The 20,322-nt window shown below is 40.5% G+C and overlaps 4 protein-coding genes across 4 annotated transcripts; 3 read left to right on the top strand and 1 right to left on the bottom strand.

The window, feature by feature from the left end:
- Positions 1-257: 257 nt before the first annotated feature.
- fam162a (family with sequence similarity 162 member A) lies at positions 258-3,842 on the bottom strand. Its single transcript, XM_080514709.1, has 5 exons — positions 3,644-3,842; positions 2,823-2,924; positions 2,311-2,422; positions 1,618-1,726; positions 258-850 (listed from the first exon to the last, which is right to left on the bottom strand). Exons 1-5 carry the CDS (start codon positions 3,684-3,686, stop codon positions 734-736), a joined length of 483 nt encoding a protein of 160 aa, XP_080370835.1. The 5' UTR covers positions 3,687-3,842; the 3' UTR covers positions 258-733.
- Positions 3,843-4,695: 853 nt separating this feature from the next.
- Positions 4,696-6,677, top strand: LOC308143959 (protein MIX23). The gene is made up of 5 exons (XM_080514919.1): positions 4,696-4,783; positions 5,778-5,903; positions 6,000-6,146; positions 6,243-6,302; positions 6,383-6,677. Exons 1-5 carry the CDS (start codon positions 4,733-4,735, stop codon positions 6,431-6,433), a joined length of 435 nt encoding a protein of 144 aa, XP_080371045.1. The 5' UTR covers positions 4,696-4,732; the 3' UTR covers positions 6,434-6,677.
- A 3,347-nt stretch (positions 6,678-10,024) lies between these two features.
- LOC308143863 (cystatin-A5-like) lies at positions 10,025-10,742 on the top strand. Its single transcript, XM_080514805.1, has 3 exons — positions 10,025-10,134; positions 10,229-10,330; positions 10,482-10,742. The coding sequence occupies exons 1-3, from the start codon at positions 10,063-10,065 to the stop codon at positions 10,596-10,598; spliced, it is 291 nt and encodes a 96-aa protein (XP_080370931.1). The 5' UTR covers positions 10,025-10,062; the 3' UTR covers positions 10,599-10,742.
- A 5,483-nt stretch (positions 10,743-16,225) lies between these two features.
- On the top strand, positions 16,226-17,053 carry LOC308144092 (protein MIX23-like). The gene is made up of 4 exons (XM_080515132.1): positions 16,226-16,361; positions 16,457-16,603; positions 16,700-16,759; positions 16,840-17,053. Exons 1-4 carry the CDS (start codon positions 16,251-16,253, stop codon positions 16,888-16,890), a joined length of 369 nt encoding a protein of 122 aa, XP_080371258.1. The 5' UTR covers positions 16,226-16,250; the 3' UTR covers positions 16,891-17,053.
- The last annotated feature ends 3,269 nt before the right edge of the window (positions 17,054-20,322 follow it).

The following is a 20,322-nucleotide window of genomic DNA, read 5'->3' on the forward strand; positions in this document are numbered from 1 at the left end:
ATCAATGAGTTTTTTTTTATCCAAGTACTCTGGGTTTTCTCTGTAGTTGTCAATGTGTTTGTCCTGTGGGTTTGCCTTTCCTTCGTCCAGTCAGAACAAGTATGTACACCAGCAATTACAGTTTTATATTGCCACACAGACTGGATTGTGACCTCCGATCAAGTAACCCTAACCAGCCGGACGTTTTAACTGTGACGTCTGAACACACCAGAATCAGATAAGGACATAAAATCACATGAGACTTCTCAAGATTTATTCGTTTATTGAGCTTTTTTTTCGGCGCTCACTATATATATAAACACGGATGTGAAGATATGTGCCTAATTACATGAGGTACCTTCACAAGGTGCAACTGCAAAGAAATCAGATTTTTGAAACGGTGGAAAAACCAGGTTACCTAAGGTGTTTATCTTAGAGACTGAAAGGTAAGAGCTGAATGCATTGTTGCTTTGATTGAATTGTCTTGTAGGCTTTCTTGCGACGCAACCTAACACTGCCGTTGTTACTGCCGCTTTCTCATTGCGTGCCATTTTAAAGTTTCAGCAAATACCTCCCGAGTAGGTGAAGCTTTACTCTGCGCTTCGAATTTGCTGAAAAATAAGGTTGTGTCTAACTCGCTATGAACTGCTTTATTAATCGGTTGTGCTACGAGGCTGGTGAATGAGGATGGGGAGCTCAGAGTCTGTGGTGAATTAAACCGGGAACAGGGACTAAAAAAAAAAAAAAGTCGGGATCACTGCGGCTTCTCCGACATGGCGACTGCATTCTCCTTCTCCCTCTGGAAGTCCTCCCTCCATCTGGCTTTCTTCTCCATGTTGTGAGACGTCAGGGACTCGTTTCTTCCCACAGCCTGAAAAAAAAAAGAAGAAAAGATGCATTATAGTCCATCTTTCAATCGCAAGGTTGCAGGTTTGATCCCTCATCTTCCTCAATTTATGTGTCAAACTGTTCGCGAGTCGCTGAACCTCTTAATGTCTCCCAAGCGATGGATTCCATGGCAGCTGTCACCATTTGTGTGCAAGTGTACCTGAATGTGACTTAACAATATAAAGTGCCACATATTTATCATTTAATAACAGATCCTTTGACAATTTCCTGTAATTGAACATGTTGCAGGATTTTTTGGGGACGGTGTTTGCATGTTCAGGTACTTTGCTCTTTTTCCATACTCCAAAACATACATTTGAGGCTGTCTTAAATGAATTGCCCATAGGTGTAGATTGATTTGCTTCTTTCATAACCTTCCGTGATATTCAATGCTTTTTTTTATTATTATTATTGTTGACTGTACAAGAAAATATTGGATTAATCAAAAGTCAAATAACCCTGTGCATTAAAATATTTATGTTTTCCTTCAAAAAAGTGAAAATGTGAAGTCAAGTGTGAACAATTAAATCAAGAGACATCATAAAATGCATGATTTTTGCCGAATGGGTGTCGATGACCATCTGATATTTTTACACTTTTTGGGGAGTAGTGCAACAGTTGCAGCCCTGAATTTATTTATAATGTCGCTTTAGTGAGGCTACGGGACCAAAGTTTCACTTTAAGTTTGTGATTCGACAATAAAATAAAATAAATAAATAAATAAAAAAAGAATTGCCTTCGTTCACTCACCCTTTTGCCGAAGAACACCATTGCTAAACAGGCTGCTATTGTGGTGGCCATCATCAAGTAGGCAATCTTCACTCTGAATTTGTTCCTGGCTGCATCAATCATCTCAAACCTAAAGAAAAAAACAACAACGGGTGCACAAAAGGCTCCAAATAAATTTCCATTACACTTTGTACAAACACAGTGATTGAAAAGTGCAAGCGACCTCAGTGTTTTAGCTCTTTGTGGATATTTATGGGCGTCGCGGTGCCAAGAGGTGACGGGCAGGCTCCTTTATACAGCAGCAGCAGGGTCAATAATCATCATCGGCTATTCAAGCTCCTCTTGGAATCTTATGTCAATATTTATCACACAGAATGATTCTAATTCTCCAGAGTCCGTCACGCGCCGATTTTGTTTTGGATACTAAGCTTGATGAGTGCAGGAGGTGGGGGGAGGGGGGGGGGGCTGAACGTTTTGTGCACACCGGGCAGACGTCTTATCACAGCAGCAGATCAGAAGCGATCTCCACCCTGACATCAAGAACCACAGCCACGAACAGACGCCCCGTTCAAACTTGAGCGTCCCTTGAGCACCAGCTGCACGCTGTGCCGCCGCTCATCCAATTAGTTAGCTCTGTTCTTGTGATGTAAACTTAACTGAATCGCGCAGAAAGCCAATCACAGTATCTGGCATAAACAGGAAAAGGCGACTCACGACACGGTCTCTGGTATCTGCTCTACCGTCTTGAAGCGTCCCGTCCAGATCAGAATCTTCTTGTCCAGGTTTGAGGGTCTGTATCCTGGGAGTCTGAACGCAGGACGTGGTTCTACATGGAAAAACAAAGACACATCTTCATGAATAAACAAGCAGAGTGGAGGTCGGCTAATGCGCGCGGCCCCAATGACTCAGTCCATCACTCTGTACGGTGACCCCTCTTCCTGTGTCCTCGCTTCGGTCTTCAGGGACATAAGAATAACTTTCTCACACGAAGCTCTGGCACCTCTGACCCGGGAGGAACAAAATCCACTGGAGTTGTTTGGAGAAATGACCGACAATTTCAGAAACGGTGTTTCAGAATTTCAATGGTGGAGTCGTACCATAAATCTATCTAAAATTAAAATTGGAGAAATTTGCAGGAAAGAACCAACGAGTGTTAGTAGATTTCTGTAAATAAATAAAGACTGAACGATTGTCCGGGGAAACAAATATCATCTTCCACACTTCACCTGGCGCTGGCACTGCTGGCGGAGGCTGTGATTTGACCTCCTGTGGTTTATTGCACATCCCCCTGTAGGAAACCGTCTCAGTGGCCTGACTGCACCTCCGACCTGTGTGGATGTAAAACAACACGGATCAGTTCATTGCTTTGATTAATGTAAAAAAAAAAAAATAATAATTATATTACAGAACAAAAACTATGGAAAAATTGCAACATTTAGCCATCCTAAAATGTGGTGATTTATACAGAATGTATTGCTGTCTTTAACCTTGTTTGTGTTCTTATTCTTTCTATTAATCACTTAATTGCTCTGTTTTTTTAAATTCTAGTTTACTTGTCGGGTTAAATAGTCACTTCGTATACATTTTAACTATATTGTGTTTTTGCTTTACTTAACTCACTTGTTTGGTTTTATTGCTATTTTTCTGAAGTATTTTGAAATAGAATAGGAAGGTTTATCACACACAACAATCCGGGGCATATCATTACATATTAATAAAAAGGTGTGTTAGGTGTAAAGTTCTCCTGTCGTGGAGAATAGGAACAGTTCATTAGGCCACAGTGTCTTCAAGAGATATGCTGTGGCTGTTTAAATGCAAGATCAATTTCACAATCCGGGAAATTCACATCAAACCTGCTGTCGACATGACCTGCGTGAACAGGTCTGGGAGACATTTTAAACGGATCACAGAGGAGACTAAAAATCACACGCTGATTAAAAAGCGGACAATTGATCGGCCCAGTTCTTTAAAAGCAGAGGTGGGCGGAGATGGTGAAAGCAGCAGGTTATTATTAAACAAAAGTCAAACTGGAGGAAGACGTACGAACCGAGGAGGCTGCAGACGGAGAGGCGCGATCTGATCAAGTTCATGATGCTTCACGGAGGGACAGATTGGTAAATTAATCCATTCAGGTCGTCTCAATCTGTCAAACACTGAAACTCAGAAACAAACTGAGTGAGAATCGTGAACCTCTGACTGAAAGTCAACCACCAGCAGGACCCCGCAGCACACAAACATTAGCGTCCGTCCACTGCCTGATCAAAAACAGTCTGCTAAATATCACTAAACAAATAATACGCACGGGATAAATGAATGGTGAGGGCTCGTATCTAGTTATGTAGAGCGAAGCAGAAAATATAGGGAGGCTGATTTAGACTCAGCGCTGAAATGTTCCGACACAAGTTACGTAATCGTCCATGTGCTGATTACAAGACAGAAGGTCCCCGAGTGCACCCCCCCTCCCTCCCCCCCACACACACACGCACTTCTAAAGAGAGAAATTCTTTACAGCCTTGCCCCACATTGAATAGAACATCATGAATAGAATATAAATATCATATAAGACAGAAATAAATGAAAAAAAGACACAATATTTACAAGGCTTGTGGTGAATATAACAATGGAGGAACAGAATGGACAGAAGAACACAACATAAACAATATTTACAAAAAGGAATTATACAGTTTTATGCCACAAGATGGAAGCATCACCTACATTTTCGACCGTAATCCTCTTTGAGCCTATTTGATGTCATTTTGTGTCTCATTGTGCTCATTTGCCATCTCTTAATCGCCCCTTCCAGTAAACATAATTTTTCTGTGCACATGGTTTGTCTCTTGAATTTGTCACTCCCGTTTGGACTGCCAGGATTTTCACTTTAGGCCATTCCAATAATTCCCTAATGAATTTAATTAAACACGCGTCATATCAACACAGTGAAAGGAACAAAATTGGATTGATAAGTGGAAAACATTTACGTAGTCATGCTATGTGATTATTTTAGAGTTACAATACGCCTGAGACCAACATTAAGTTTAGGAATGAGTCTAAAATACGTAAAATTGCGGGATTTTATTCAGGCACTGGCTTGAACAACCCCGTGACGTTGCGTCTGGGGAGGACCCGGCAGTCCACTATGGCGGCGCCCGTGGGAACTTTAAACTGTGAGGACTTTTCAATGTTTCAGGTAAATCTAAACCAAGTATTCATCGCTTTATGCAAACCTTCCACGGGATGACAGCCATCCGAGTCGCACCGTGTCTGAGTTTCATCCACCGCACGGTTTGTTTTCCATTTAAAGCGCTGAATGAGTGACCCTCCGGGTCCTGGCCACTGTGCAGAGTTCAAGGAGCCACAGCGGAGCAGCCTGCTGGAAACTAGCAGCATGTGACCGAAGCGTCCCAATACTCTGTAACAAGCCAACCGACTCTTCTCCTCCTCACTCAGCTCTCATTGTTATATTGTTAAGTATCATACATAGAAAATGCAACTAGTGGAAACCAGATGACCAAAGTGATTATTGTTTGGACTCTGCTTCGAGTTGCAAAGAACTAAATCCTTCAAATGAGACCAACAACTCCTGTTGTGGTGATTTCGGCCTCTGTCACAAAGTACTACCAAACATCACAGTAAAGTTGTGGTTACTTGTAGAGAGAGAAGTGATTTCAGTCGCTGCAGGAAAAATTGAGAAAATGATTTAAATCCACTAAATTCCTGCTGAGATGGCAATATTCCAATTGAAACTTACAGAAATGATTCATCCAAAGCAGAATATCTTTTCTGATGTATAGTCAAATGAGCATTGCATGCATCAGAAATCTGTTTTTGCTTTTTACAAGTTACATTCTCCGACAACTAATTATTCAACTTCAGCAATGAGACAATTTTTCAATACCTGTGCTGTCATCTCATAAACACATGTGTTATTGTTCTCCTAAAAACTTAAGCATCACAGACTGTCTGATTAAATAATTTGACTATAAAACATGGAAATGTCTTGTTCTTTAACAAAGTCGGATGCAAAGTGTAATATTGTCAACGATCACACTCCAGCAATTCTCGCTGATTAATCTCACTAAATGTTCTTAGTGAAAGCTGTGCTGGTATTGTCACCATTGGGATCAAATAAGAGGCTTATTTGCTTGTGTGTCTGAGGAAATCTTCCACTTTGTGTTTCTTAGGAGGTGCTGAAGGTGATGCGCACCATAGATGACCGCATCGTCCATTCCCTGAACACCACCGTGCCCACAGTGTCCTTCTCGGGCAAAGTAGATGCAACGCAAACCTGCAAGCAGCTTTATGAATCTGTAAGAACTGAATGCATCCCACTTATGAATCTTCAAAACCAACACTGTGAGTTCTTGAGAGTTTTTTTTTCTTGAGCTGTGTTTTCTCTTGTGCAGATGATGGAGGCCCACCTGAGCCGAGACAAAGCCATAAAGGCCTGCATAGCCCAGACGTCTGAAGTGGTGGGACAGCTGCGTGAGCAAAGAGCTAAAGACAGTGAAAACTTGGCACTAATCAAACAGCTGAGAAAGGAGCAGACCAATGTGAGGCCAATTTCTCATGCTATCTCGTGAACCTCAGCACTGCTGTTGAGCTCCCCCTGTGTGTGAATTCAAAGCATTGTTTGTCTTTGACTCCAGTTGAAGCTGATGCAGTCGGAGCTGAATGTTGAAGAAGTCGTCAATGATAGAAGTGTGAAGGTACGTTGGTGCCGGTTCACGAGTGACGCCATTTAATCACACCTTAGAGAAGCCCACAGATAAAACGTTTTGTTTGTCAGGTTTTCAACGAAAGGTGCCGAATCCACTACACACCTCCAAAGGTGAAGTGAAACTGTCTGATAAAAGGAGTCGTTTCACTCGCTGAGGTTCAAATCCAGACTGGAGTCAAACTGTGAACCTGCTGCGGAGTCCTGGCGGCATTCGGTTCATCGTACTGACCAATCGGACCTCCTCTCCAACACACCCGTATTCCACTATGATTATTGTATGGCATTACCACCGCTGTAAAACTGTCATCTCTGTGCTTCTTCAATGAAAATTATTGTGCAAAAAGAGTTTTTTAAAGACGGTGAAATACTTTGAAATGTGTGCGTTTGTTTTGTTTTAATCTGTGGCAAATGTTCTGAGTCACAAGAAGCTGTTTATTTCCTTGAAGGATTCCTGGTGTTGAATATTGATGTTTGTAGGTCCTTTCATTGGATTATCATCACATCAATAGAATTTCTACTGAGTTGTCATCTGAAGCTATCATGACACCAAACACATTTTCTGTAGTGCCTTGATATAATCCTAAATGCAAAAGAAATGACCATCAACCTGAAATGAGTTTAGTAAAAAGTGGCCATACAGGTAAAATTACTACAGTAACAACATTGTGGCCCTGTTGTACTTTGGATAATGGACTCTGGAAGAGAAAAAATGACTTTATCAACAACTTTTAACAGTTTAGATGGTGCTTCTGTTGATTTGTTAGTATGCTGATATGCAGCATGGGGCTACGACCTGAATAGATAATCTCAAGGCAAACACAGTCAAATCAGTCACCAAATCAAGCACATTTTAATACTGTGTGAAGTGACTGAATATTCAGGGAAAACGAATGCAGGCTCAAGGAGAAAAAACAATCTCCACATGGTAAGACCCACAATAGGAACGGAACCAGGGATGCAGTAATTTTGACATGAGGCCCCTATGATTACCTTCAGAATAGATATCAAATCATACAGAATAAACACAGCAACGCTTCTGTTTATCTGTCCTCAGTGTAGCCCTGCTTGAGTAACGATATCAATATGCCCATGTCCCGTGTTTCTCTGGAACTTCTTGAGTGACGATATCAATATGCCAAACAGAAATAAAAGAAGACATTGAGAAATTAAAAGATAAAAGGCCATTAAAACAGTTGAGCAGACCTCTTGTGTTCAACAAGTTTGTTTCACAAGTGAGAAGCAGATAAACTCAAAGCTGCTTTACTTTGTTTGGTTCTGGTTCTGGAACACACAGTAGTCCTGTCTCAGACCACCGGAGAGGTCTGGATGATTCATGGTCCAAGACCAGGCAACACTTTGTAGAGCAGAAGGAAGATTTTAAAATCCATCCTTTCACTCACAGGAAGCCATTGTGTTGTTTGGAGGACCGGTGTGATCTGGTCCAGTTTATTGGTGTTTGTAAGAACTCTGACAGAAACATTCTGGATCAGCTGAAGCAGGTTGATGCTGAAGTAAAACTGTATTTAGATAATGTTGAAATTGAAAGGGTTTAGGAGTATAATATATGATAATAGGGCATAATAGATGACAAACTTTGTTGGAAGCCTCACATAGAACACGAAAAATGAAAATTGTCCAAGTCTATTTCTCTTCTTTACAAAACTAGAGACTTACTGAATAATAAATGTCTACATTTATGGTACTGTTCACTTGTGCTGCCTTATATGACATATTGTGTGGACATGTGGGGAAAAACATGTAAGACTAACTTGGTTCCAACAATCAAATTGCAGAAAAGAGTGATTAGGATCATAACTAGAGCAGGATAAGGGGATTCCACCAATCAACTTTTCATACAATCATCCACATTAAAATTTCTGGATATTATATATTTTAAAATATAAGAAATTGTGTTCCGTGTAATGAATATTAGCATTCCAGATGGTATTCAAAAATGGCTTTTTTAAAGAAAGACAATTTATAATTTAAGGGGGTGTTAATGTTTGAAACCTGTAAAGTAAGAACAAATGTTAAACATAACTAGTCATGTTTATTAACTCTTCGCCACAAATAATAAAAAAGGCAAAATAGCACACAAACGTTACTGTGTACTGGTTTATGTTGTTTATGAACTCATGGAACAGCCTTGCGTAAATATTCTCATATTGCTGTCAGCTAAAAAAGAAAAATCCTCCAGTGCAGAATACTTGTTTGCATATTTGATGAGTTATAATATGTTTGATTAGAAGAGGAGAACTAATAAAACTGTGGAATACTGGCATAGGTATACCAAGTTTTGTTGATATTGTTTGGTAGCGTCATGTGAAATTTGATAGTTATATCCTGAAGGATGGAGAGATCAGGTAAATCCCCACTGAGGTCGTTTTAGAGTGTGCTCCTGTGTGAAGTGTAATACATACGTGGTGTACACATGCTTTTTCAGTCTAACATTCATGAAGAATACTGAAATAAATCTATAACATTCAGCTTTAAATCTATAATATTCAGCTTTTATCTTACACCTTCTGTAGTTGCTCCTCACTTGGGTTTAGCAGACAGCACAGCCATCTTATCCACAGGGCCTGGATGATTGTTAAACTTGCGTTAACTTGTGCTAAACACAACATAGTTTAGGGAATATCACCAACCAAGTGTCTGGGGCTTCATCTGTAAATCAATGTGAATATTGTGCAGACTGGAAGAGCAAAGCCACATGGTGGTTGCATAAAGCTGCTCCAGCCACCGTGATGCACCAACTCCACAGGACTGTGATCTTTCAGTACCAACTGGTGTTAAAATGTCATAGTTTCTATTTATTAATCTCAAGCTTGTTTCATTCTTGACTTATTCTTTGAAAACATTATCTGGGTTTTTAAATAACTTTATCACCAATAGCCACTCTGTAGATGTCATGTATGTTGGAGTATTTTTTTCTAACATGCCAAGTGCACTGGATAAATATCCATAATCAAATTAATTCAGTTCACAATAGCCTCATACCTACAACACCAGCTTGTGCCAAAAATAAATTAATATTAACAATGAGAGGCACCAGATGCAAAAAGAACTGATCACTGATCTTTTTTTTCCTTCTCTGAACGGAAAATCCAATGACCAAAACATACACAGACCAGAATAGATGAACCATTCAATGCCAATAAACCAAAACATTAATGCTGCAATAAAAAAAAACATCTGTTTCAATAATTAGCAAAGTTTATTCTTCCCACATGCCAGTATTTTCTTTAGATTATCTTAGCTATTTCAGAAGAAAACATACAGATTCTAAATATGATCACTTTATCTTTTCATTCATAGAGATTTGAAGCAGCATGCCTAATTTTCCACTTTCTCACAGCTTTGCCATGCTGATCAAGTAATTACTTTAAGTCATTGTTCTGTTTATTTTTTTAACCTTTATTCCTTCATATTTTGTTTCGGTGTCACTTATTTAAGTTATTTTGAGTTGCCTTATGTATATAATGTTTTGTCTGCAATAAACCTGAAGCATTTCAACTTGCCTTCAGTACCTTTGGACAAGAATGGAGAGATTGCATTAGAATTTGGGGAGTAACTGTAAATGTGATGAGTAAATAAACTGGCTGAGGTGACGTGTGATGCCGCCCTTCATGTGACACTTGCTCAGGTGCTTCCAGCTGTGCAGCATAAATACAGGAGACAACCACATGAAATGAAGCATTTTGCACCCATACAAGCAGACCAGTCTTTCTTTAGAGGACTTTTCCAGAATGTCTGATCCAGTTGGAGGATACGGGCCGACGGAGGATGCCACTCCAGAGACTCAGAAGATCTGCGATAAGGTGAGCTTCAGCCAACCTTGATTTCTAACATCCTACCACATGCATCTCTTTGTTGTATGTGACACTCTGGATTCCTGTTTTATGTGATTCACAGGTCAAGACTGAGGTTGAGAAGAAGACCGGGAAAAATTATAAGGAATTCAGACCCATTAAATACAGGAGTCAGGTTGTGGAAGGGATGAACTTTCTCATCAAGGTAATTTAAAAAACCTTTATTTGTTGTTATTTATCAATTGAGCAAAATATATCATCAGATGTGCTCGTGGACAGAATAACAGCATCAGAGAGACAATTTGTTGAACAATGAAAGATTGTGTTGAATATTAATTCAGATGCATTACTTGCAGGTTCACGTGGGAGACTACCTTCATATCATAGTATATGTGAACCTTCCAGGAGATGAGTTTTCCCTGAGCGGTGTGCAACAACATCATGCCAAGGATGATCCTCTTGAGCCGTTTTAGTGACCATGCATCCAGTCTCCCCAGGTCCTTCTTCAGGCTTTTCCATGTGAAGAAGGGGAGGATGTGTTGTCTGGATTTTAGCAACACCAAGACCATTCTTATTACTCTGTTTCAACATATTACTGATTGGTGAATAACAATAAAAAAGTTGTTTTTCCACCTCTTAACTGTTTCTGTGTTCAATTTATTTACATTTTGATTCGATTTGAATGTCCAGCAAAAAATGAGGAAAAAATACAAAGGTGTTGCTGTGTTTATTCTGTATGATTTGATGTCTATTCTGAAGGGCATCATAGGGGCCTCATGTGAAAATTACTGCATCCCTGGTTCCGTTCCAGTTGTGGGTCTTACTATGTAGAGTGTTTATTCTCCTTTAGCCTGTAAACAAAGTCGAGCTCATGGAAGCTGCTACGAGTTTGCTAGTGGACAGAAATATAGAACAATACTTTTATATTCACAAAATTCAAACAATATTAATGTTCCATCTTACCTGTGTTGGGACCATTATGTCCTCATATGGATCACTATTTATGTTTGGTTGGCTATCGATAATGATTAATAATTATCAAAGATAGTTATTAATAATGTTGAAATTTAATCTGATCTGTATCAGAACCTCGGAGCACCACCTGTCGTAACAGGAAATGATAGTCAATTCAGTTATATCAGTCTCATAAGATATACTAAACAGTTTATCAGGAATTTGAATTAATAGTTAAATTAATTACAATTACCAGAATTAGTAAAGCTTGAAGGATTTTGGAGTTCTTAACACAGAAGAGGTCGACATTTCATTCACCTTTGTGCTCATTAATAAAACAGCAAGTATGATTCCAAACATTATATTTATTAACAATGAAAACGAATAAAACACAGATTCTAACTACCTATATACAGCTGGGTGTGTGTAGGTGCATGTGTGTGTGTGGAGAGAGAAAGAGAGAGAGAGAGTTGGAGGGAGTGTGTGTGTATGACGTGTGATGGAACTACAAAACAAGATGGCGGATCACAAGAAACTACATTCCAAATGGAGGTTGTCAGAGAACAGGAGGTCTGTCCTTTACAGCTCGGCCATGTGCTGATAGCAAAAGAACAATAGAAGCTAGCCACAGCATCTGCTTCTGTGTGTCTCTGCTAAAGGACCATTTCTAGAATGAGTTTATGTGACTGCGATTTGTCTTGTAAAACGTCAGGAGTCGTCAGATGGTGTTCAGTTACTGTGTGATGTTGTCTTTGATGTGATATGTGTAGGATTGTGAGTTAACGAGTTAGTAAAGCAGATTAGCATGCAGACCCTGTGTCTGTGGCAGAGCTAACAGTGGTTTACAAGTTGATAACGGCTCCTAATATCATTATCATCAGAACGCGATCACTGTAACAGAATCAACACATCTTCATGAAAGTTAAACAGTTCTATGCATAGCATCAAGTTTAACTAATCTCAAGTAATGCCCAGTTGTTACCACTTCCTTGGAAGAGTTCGGTTGTTGTCCTGCTGGAGGGAAGCTGGTGTCTTCTCCTGTAGTTAGCACCTCCTGCTAACTGTGGTTTGCTGGTTCTGCAGGCTGAGGAGAAGAAGATGGAGTTGGTGTTTCAGGAGCTGTCCTTCTTACAGCTCCTGGTTGCCCCTTTGTTCAGACTGAGGAGCTGGTCGCTCAGGTCTGTGATGGTTTCCCTGCTTGTTCAGGAAAAACACAACGAAGTTCTGTGAGGGTCCCTGGTCCTGTCCTGGAGGAACCGGTTGGTTTCCCTGGAGAGCAGACTCTGGGTGCTGGTCTCTGGATCAGGGGAAGGTCTGACCCTCGTGGTCGGGTCAGCAGATGAGTTAAGGAGTGGAGGCCTCCGGTTGCCGGCCTCTCGTGTTAGCTGTGTGCTAACACTGGATGAGCTGCTCTGCAGCAACCCACCTCCTTGGAGTTTGCTTTGCAAGAGTCTCTTCGAATGGAGGCTGGGTGAAAGCCTTTTGTCCACGTGTGACTTCAGAGGTGTCGAAGCCTGAGAGCTTCAACCAATCAGTGACTGGCTGATTGCATGGGGGGAGAGTCTTGTGAGCAGAAAGGGGGGGTGGAAGGTCCTGGAGAATGTCCCCCCTTCCCCACTCTAGGTGTGAAAGGCCATCACATTCCTGGGTCAGAATTCATGTCATGACTGCGTCTCATGACAAATGAATATTGTCTCTCCCCAGAAATGAACCAACTTTCTGTGGTCCTGCAGATCCCAACACCTGTGAACAGTAATCCCCGAGCCCTGCTTTCCACAGTCTGCCGATTTGTCCAGAAATACTCCACACGGTGCTCTGGTGTCTTGGATTCTCTGCCGCTGCAGTTTGACAGTTGTTTTGCCAAAAACAGCATACAATTAAGTGGAATTGCACGGTGACACCTGCTGTTCAGCTTTTGTAAATAGCAAAAGCCAGCCAAGCTTGTGTTCAAACAACTGTCTAATTGACTTCACAAAACCAACATAATTGTGAAACACAAAAAAAACCCAACATTTTCACAATGACCGATTGGCAATGTTATTTTAATTTTGAATATTATGGGGATCAATGATAACATGAATGCACTGTAAGCTACATTCTGCATCTTAATCAGTAACTTTTATTTGTGATTGTGAATATAATCACATCACAAAAACTGTACTGGGAAATGTGTATTTAGACTGTTTAATGTAAGGAAAATGAATTTAAATGGAATTTGACAGTAGCCGACATGAATCCAAAACAATACAGAATCAATTAGACTGTTAAGATCCGTCTTTTGATTAACGTGGTTCAACAGAATGTGGGTCAAAGTGCAACATAACGATGATGAGGAACTTCATGGGAAAAAATGGGAAATGAACACGATCACTGTTTCTTTCAGCGAACCGTCTCATTTCCACAAACAGCAGAACAAACTCCTGTAACATTTACTAAGAAGAAAATCCTTCACTTCATGCAACGCTTATATTGGGCATTGATAGTATGGATGCCACAAAAACAGATGAATGACGTGATGAACAATGCACGACCGGGCCAAGATGGCGGCTGTATTTCCTGCGGCCGCCATCGTAGGTCGTCAAGTCCGTAAACACAAACTGCAGCAGCAGAGAATCTTAGGTTACGTCCGAAATGTCCCTCCTATCTCTTTATCTATCGACTTTACCTAAACCCCGTGGATGACATCATGGGGTTAATGAAAGGTTTTCATTGTGGCTGATTAGATAGTGGAGGAGCTGTCACTCCAAGCTCCCGGTCTGCCATATTGTCTCAATTAGAATGCGTTAGTAGCTAATACAAATTAAGAGTTAAAGTATCTAAAGGATTGAAATGTAACATTTGTCATTTTTGTTTACTCTCTTAAAATGACAGAATCATATCAAATCAATCTTTAATCAAATCAATCTTTATTTATATAGCATTTTTTTATACATTGAAGTGACACAAAGTGCTTTAACAAGAATTAAAAACAGTGCAAAGATAAAATAGATAAATAAAAAGCAGATGAACACACATGCACACATTTCTGTTTGGCATTCAATTATGTCCTATGGTTTGTGTCCTATGGTTCTGCCGCTGGGCAGCGGTAGAACGCCCGGGCCCCCGCTACCCCTTCATTTTAAACCGCACCTGAGACATACACATTGCACCCACCTCTTCAAAACACAAATACACATCTCTACATGCATCCAACACCCCTCAGGGTGGAGGGGGGGTGGGGGCTCCCCCCAGCACCTCCCGCTGTGGTCCCACCGTGTTCCGGGGTGAGTGCGGCTGGAGTACGGGGGGCACGCTCGCTCGAGCGTGGCGCCTCCGGGGGGGCTGGGTAGTGGTTCTCCCTCCCTATTCACAGTTGGATTGGTGGAGAATGGGGCTCCTGGGGGTTGGAGGGTGGCTGTCCTCCGGCCGGGCCTGGCTGGGCCTTCGCTCCTCCTGGTCTGGGGGGGGGGGGCAGGTCTGGGGCTCTGCGGCTGGGGCCTTCTCTGTCCCACCGGGGTTGGGGGGGTGGTGGGGGGGATGGCCACCGGGGGTGCGGCGGGCTCCGCTGTCGGGGCCGGGGGGGCTCCCTGCCCGCGTGGCCTGGGAGCGCTGCACTGGCCGGTCCCGGCTTGGCGGCTCGGGTCGGGGCCTGGGGCCTTGCAGCCCTTTATCCTTCTCTTGTGGGCCCCTCTGGCCTGGGGGGGGGGTCCTCTCTGCGCGCTCCGTCTGGTGCCTTCTGGGTTGGGGCGTGGCTCTCCGGGGTGGTTTGTTGGGGCCTCACTGGGTCTGGTGGGTTGCTGGATGCCGGAGTGGCGGTGTCTGGCCCTGGTGACCTCGGCCCCCGGGGTGGTGCCGCGGGCCCCCCCACAACAGTTCCATTCACATCCAGAGGAAAAACTACACGCACGCACACACACACACACACAGACACACACACACACACACACACACACTTCCATTCCTCATTGACGAGATTGTTCTGTTAATTATCAAAATCAAGTTGTTGTTTGCTTTTGTTGTTGTTGTTGTTGTTGGTGGTGTTTTTTTTTCTCTTCCTGTTTTTGTTTGTTTTTGTTTTGTTTTTTGTTTCGTTCTGTTTTTCTCTTTTTTTTCTTTTCTTTGTTTTGTGTCCTTTTGTTTTTGCTTTTGTTATAATTGTTGTGATTATTTTGGTTTTTGCTCTGTTGTTGCTCAGGCTGATTTAATCTCATGGCAGTTGGAAAATATTTAGATCACTGTGATTATTGTATTATTAAAAAGAAAAAAAAATGTATGTCGCACTAACAAGGGTATTGTTTGTATCTCCCCACCAAGTCTTTCTCTGTCTTTCCTCTCCTCTCCTCTATCATTTCACCCCAACCGGTCAGCAGAATGCCACCACCTCTGAGTCTGGTTTCTGCAAAGGTTTCTCCCTGTTGGGGGGAGTTTTTCCTTTCCACAGTCGCAAACACACCTGCTTGCTCATGTGGATATGTTGGGCTTTTCTATTTTCTCTATAAAAGCAAATTGGAATGACTGTAATGTATTTAAAAATGTCTTTCTTTCTTTTTTTTTTTTTTATAAAAATAAAACAAACAAAAAACTAAACAATTATGTCCTATGGTTTGATGTTTTGCTGAGCATGTGTTCTTACTTCCATTAAACTAAGTTTGAAGAAAAAAAAATGCGAGGAATGCAGGAAAAATTGAGAAAATGATTTAAATCCACTCAATTCCTGCTCAGAGGGCAATATTCCAATTGAAACTTACAGAAATGGTTCATCCAAAGCAGAATATCTTTTCTGATGTATAGTCAAATGAGCGTTGCATGTATCAGAAATCTGTTTTTGCTTTTTACAAGTTACACTTTCCCACAACTAATTATTCAACTTCAGCAGTGAAACAATTCTTCAATACCTGTGCTGTCATCACAAAAACACGTTATTGTTCTCCTAAAAATTTAAGCATCACAGACTGTCTGATTGAATAATTTAACTATAAAACATGGAAATGTTTTGTTCTTTAACAAAGTCGGATTGAAAGCGTAATATTGTCAACGATCACACTCCAGCAATTCTTGCTGATTAATCTAACTAAATGTTCTTAGTGAAAGCTGTGCTGGTATTGTCACCATTGGGATCAAATAAGAGGCTTATTTGCTTGTGTGTCTGAGAAAATCTTCCACTTTGTGTTTCTTAGGAGGTGCTGACGGTGATGCGCACCATAGATGACCGCATCGTCCATTCCCTGAACACCACCGTGCCCACAGTGTCCTTCTCGGGCAAAGTAGATGCAACGCAAACCTGCAAGCAGCTTTATGAATCTGTAAGAACTGAATGCATCCCACTGACAAATCTTCAAAACCGCCACTGTGAGTTCTTGAGATTTTTTTTTCTTGAGCTGTGTTTTCTCTTGTGCAGATGATGGAGGCCCACCTGAGCCGAGACAAAGCCATAAAGGCCTGCATAGCCCAGACGTCTGAAGTGGTGGGACAGCTGCGTGAGCAAAGAGCTAAAGACAGTGAAAACTTGGCACTAATCAAACAGCTGAGAAAGGAGCAGACCAATGTGAGGCCAATTTCTCATGCTATCTCGTGAACCTCAGCACTGCTGTTGAGCTCCCCCTGTGTGTGAATTCAAAGCATTGTTTGTCTTTGACTCCAGTTGAAGCTGATGCAGTCGGAGCTGAATGTTGAAGAAGTCGTCAATGATAGAAGTGTGAAGGTACGTTGGTGCCGGTTCACGAGTGACGCCATTTAATCACACCTTAGAGAAGCCCACAGATAAAACATTTTGTTTCTCAGGTTTTCAACGAAAGGTGCCGAATTCACTACACACCTCCAAAGGTGAAGTGAAACTGTCTGATAAAAGGAGTCGTTTCACTCGCTGAGGTTCAAATCCAGACTGGAGTCAAACTGTGAACCTGCTGCAGAGTCCTGGCGGCATTCGGTTCATCGTACTGACCAATCGGACCTCCTCTCCAACACACCCGTATTCCACTATGATTATTGTATGGCATTACCACCGCTGTAAAACTGTCATCTCTGTGCTTCTTCAATGAAAATTATTGTGCAAAAAGAGTTTTTTAAAGACGGTGAAATACTTTGAAATGTGTGCGTTTGTTTTGTTTTAATCTGTGGCAAATTTTCTGACTCACAAGAAGCTGTTTATTTCCTTGAAGGATTCCTGGTGTTGAATATTGATGTTTGTAGGTCCTTTCATTGGATTATCATCACATCAATAGAATTTCTACTGAGTTGTCATCTGAAGCTATCATGACACCAAACATGTTTTCTGTAGTGCCTTGATATAATCCTAAATGCAAAAGAAATGACCATCAACCTGAAATTAGTTTTGTAAAAAGTGGCCATACAGGTAAAATTACTACAGTAACAACATTGTGGCCCTGTTGTACTTTGGATAATGGACTCTGGAAGAGAAAAAATGACTCGTGTATCAACAACTCATAACAGTTTAGATGGTACTTCTGTTGATTTGTTAGTATGCTGAGCTGCAGCACGGGGCTACGACCTGAATAGATAATCTCAAGGCAAACACAGTCAAATCAGTCACCAAATCAAGCACGTTTTAATACTTGTGTGAAGTGACTGAATATTCAGGGAAAACAAATGCAGGCTCAAGGAGAAAAAACAATCTCCACATGGTAAGACCCACAATAGGAACGGAACCAGGGATGCAGTAATTTTGACATGAGGCCCCTATGATTCCCTTCAGAATAGATATCAAATCATACAGAATAAACACAGCAACGCTTCTGTTTATCTGTCCTCAGTGTAGCCCTGCTGGAGTAACGATATCGATATGCCCATGTCCCGTGTTTCTCTGGAATTTCTTGAGTGACGATATCAATATGCCCATGTCCCGTGTTTCTCTGAAACTGCTTGAGTGACGATATCAATATGCCCATGTCCCGTGTTTCTCTGGAACTTCTTGAATGACGATATCAATATGCCAAACAGAAATAAAAGAAGACATTGAGAAATTATAAGATAAAAGGTAATTAAAACAGTTGAGCAGACCTCTTGTGTGAGAAACAGATAAACTCAAAGCTGCTTTACTTTGTTTGGTTCTGGTTCTGGAACACACAGTAGTCCTGTCTCAGACCACCGGAGAGGTCTGGATGATTCATGGTCCAAGACCACGCAACACTTTGTAGAGCAGAAGGAAGATTTTAAAATCCATCCTTTCACTCACAGGAAGCCATTGTGGTGTTTAGAGGACCGGTGTGATCTGGTCCAGTTTATTGGTGTTTGTAAGAACTCTGACAGAAACATTCTGGATCAGCTGAAGCAGGTTGATGCTGAAGTAAAACTGTATTTAGATAATGTTGAAATTGAAAGGGTTTAGGAGTATAATATATGATAATAGGGCATAATAGATGACAAACTTTGTTGGAAGCCTCACATAGAACACGAAAAATGAAAATTGTCCAAGTCTATTTCTCTTCTTTACAAAACTAGAGACTTACTGAATAATAAATGTCTACATTTATGGTACTGTTCACTTGTGCTGCCTTATATGACATATTGTGTGGACATGTGTGGAAAAACATGTAAGACTAACTTGGTTCCAACAATCAAATTGCAGAAAAGAGTGATTAGGATCATAACTAGAGCAGGATAAGGGGATTCTGCCAATTAACTTTTCATACAATCATCCACATAAAAATTTCTGGATATTATATATTTTAAAATATAAGAAATTGTGTTCCGTGTAATGAATATTAGCATTCCAGATGGTATTCAAAAATGGCTTTTTCAAAGAAAGACAATTTATAATTTAAGGGGGTGTTAATGTTTGAAACCTGTAAAGTAAGAACAAATGTTAAATATAGATAGTCGTGTTTATTAACTCTTCGCCACAAATAATAAAAAAGGCAAAATAGCACACAAACGTTACTCTGTACTGGTTTATGTTGTTTATGAACTCATGGAACAGCCTTGCGTAAATATTCTCATATTGCTGTCAGATAAAAAAGAAAAATCCTCCAGTGCAGAATACTTGTTTGCATATTTGATGAGTTATAATATGTTTAATTAGAAGAGGAGAACTAATAAAACTGTGGAATACTGGCATAGGTATACCAAGTTTTGTTGATATTGTTTGGTAGCGTCATGTGAAATTTGATAGTTATATCCTGAAGGATGGAGAGATCAGGTAAATCCCCACTGAGGTCGTTTTAGAGTGTGCTCCTGTGTGAAGTGTAATACATACGTGGTGTACACATACTTTTTCAGTCTAACATTCATGAAGAATACTGAAATAAATCTATAACATTCAGCTTTAAATCTATAATATTCAGCTTTTATCTTACACCTTCTGTAGTTGCTCCTCACTTGGGTTTAGCAGACAGCACAGCCATCTTATCCACAGGGCCTGGATGATTGTTAAACTTGCGTTAACTTGTGCTAAACACAACATAGTTTAGGGAATATCACCAACCAAGTGTCTGGGGCTTCATCTATAAATCAATGTGAATATTGTGCAGACTGGAAGAGCAAAGCCACATGGTGGTTGCATAAAGCTGCTCCAGCCACCGTGATGCACCAACTCCACAGGACTGTGATCTTTCAGTACCAACTGGTAATAAAATGTCATAGTTTCTATTTATTAATCTCAAGCTTGTTTCATTCTTGACTTGTTCTTTGAAAACATAATCTGGGTTTTTAAATAACTTTTTTTTTTTTTTATCACCAATAGCCACTGTGTAGATGTCATGTATGTTGGAGTATTTTTTCTAACATGCCTAGTGCACTGGATAAATATCCATAATCGAATTAATTCAGTTCACAATAGTCTCATACCTACAACACCAGCTTGTGCCAAAAATAAATTAATATTAACAATGAGAGGCACCAGATGCAAAAAGAACTGATCACTGATCTTTTTTTTCCTTCTCTGAACGGAAAATCCAATGACCAAAACATACACAGACCAGAATAGATGAACCATTCAATGCCAATAACACAAAACATTAATGCTGCAATAAAAAATAACATCTGTTTCAATAATTAGCAAAGTTTATTCTTCCCACATGCCAGTACTTTCTTTAGATTACCTTAGCTATTTCAGAAGAAAACATAAAGATTCTAAATATGATCACTTTATCTTTTCTTTCATAGAGATTTGAAGCAGCATGCCTAATTTTCCACTTTCTCACAGCTTTGCCATGCTGATCAAGTAATTACTTTAAGTCATTGTTCTGTTTATTTTTGAACCTTTATTCCTTCATATTTTGTTTCGTTGTCACTTATTTAAGTTATTTT

Source organism: Blennius ocellaris (assembly GCF_963422515.1).
Source record: "Blennius ocellaris genome assembly, chromosome: 19".
In the NCBI taxonomy this organism is placed as follows: domain Eukaryota; kingdom Metazoa; phylum Chordata; class Actinopteri; order Blenniiformes; family Blenniidae; genus Blennius; species Blennius ocellaris.

Excerpts from the sequence above, each read along its gene's own strand:
- fam162a (XM_080514709.1), bottom strand. The coding sequence starts at position 3,686 with ATGAACTTGATCAGATCGCGCCTCTCCGTCTGCAGCCTCCTCG. Across the intron at positions 2,423-2,822 it reads GCCAGCAGTGCCAGCGCCAG|AACCACGTCCTGCGTTCAGA; the intron begins GTGAAGTGTGGA and ends TTTTCCATGTAG. Across the intron at positions 851-1,617 it reads TGGTGTTCTTCGGCAAAAGG|GCTGTGGGAAGAAACGAGTC; the intron begins GTGAGTGAACGA and ends TTTTTTTTTCAG.
- LOC308143959 (XM_080514919.1), top strand. The coding sequence starts at position 4,733 with ATGGCGGCGCCCGTGGGAACTTTAAACTGTGAGGACTTTTCAATGTTT. Across the intron at positions 5,904-5,999 it reads GCAAGCAGCTTTATGAATCT|ATGATGGAGGCCCACCTGAG; the intron begins GTAAGAACTGAA and ends TCTCTTGTGCAG. Across the intron at positions 6,303-6,382 it reads TCAATGATAGAAGTGTGAAG|GTTTTCAACGAAAGGTGCCG; the intron begins GTACGTTGGTGC and ends TTTGTTTGTCAG.
- LOC308143863 (XM_080514805.1), top strand. The coding sequence starts at position 10,063 with ATGTCTGATCCAGTTGGAGGATACGGGCCGACGGAGGATGCCACTCCA. Across the intron at positions 10,135-10,228 it reads CTCAGAAGATCTGCGATAAG|GTCAAGACTGAGGTTGAGAA; the intron begins GTGAGCTTCAGC and ends TGTGATTCACAG. Across the intron at positions 10,331-10,481 it reads GGATGAACTTTCTCATCAAG|GTTCACGTGGGAGACTACCT; the intron begins GTAATTTAAAAA and ends CATTACTTGCAG.
- LOC308144092 (XM_080515132.1), top strand. The coding sequence starts at position 16,251 with ATGCGCACCATAGATGACCGCATCGTCCATTCCCTGAACACCACCGTG. Across the intron at positions 16,362-16,456 it reads GCAAGCAGCTTTATGAATCT|ATGATGGAGGCCCACCTGAG; the intron begins GTAAGAACTGAA and ends TCTCTTGTGCAG. Across the intron at positions 16,604-16,699 it reads TGAGAAAGGAGCAGACCAAT|TTGAAGCTGATGCAGTCGGA; the intron begins GTGAGGCCAATT and ends CTTTGACTCCAG.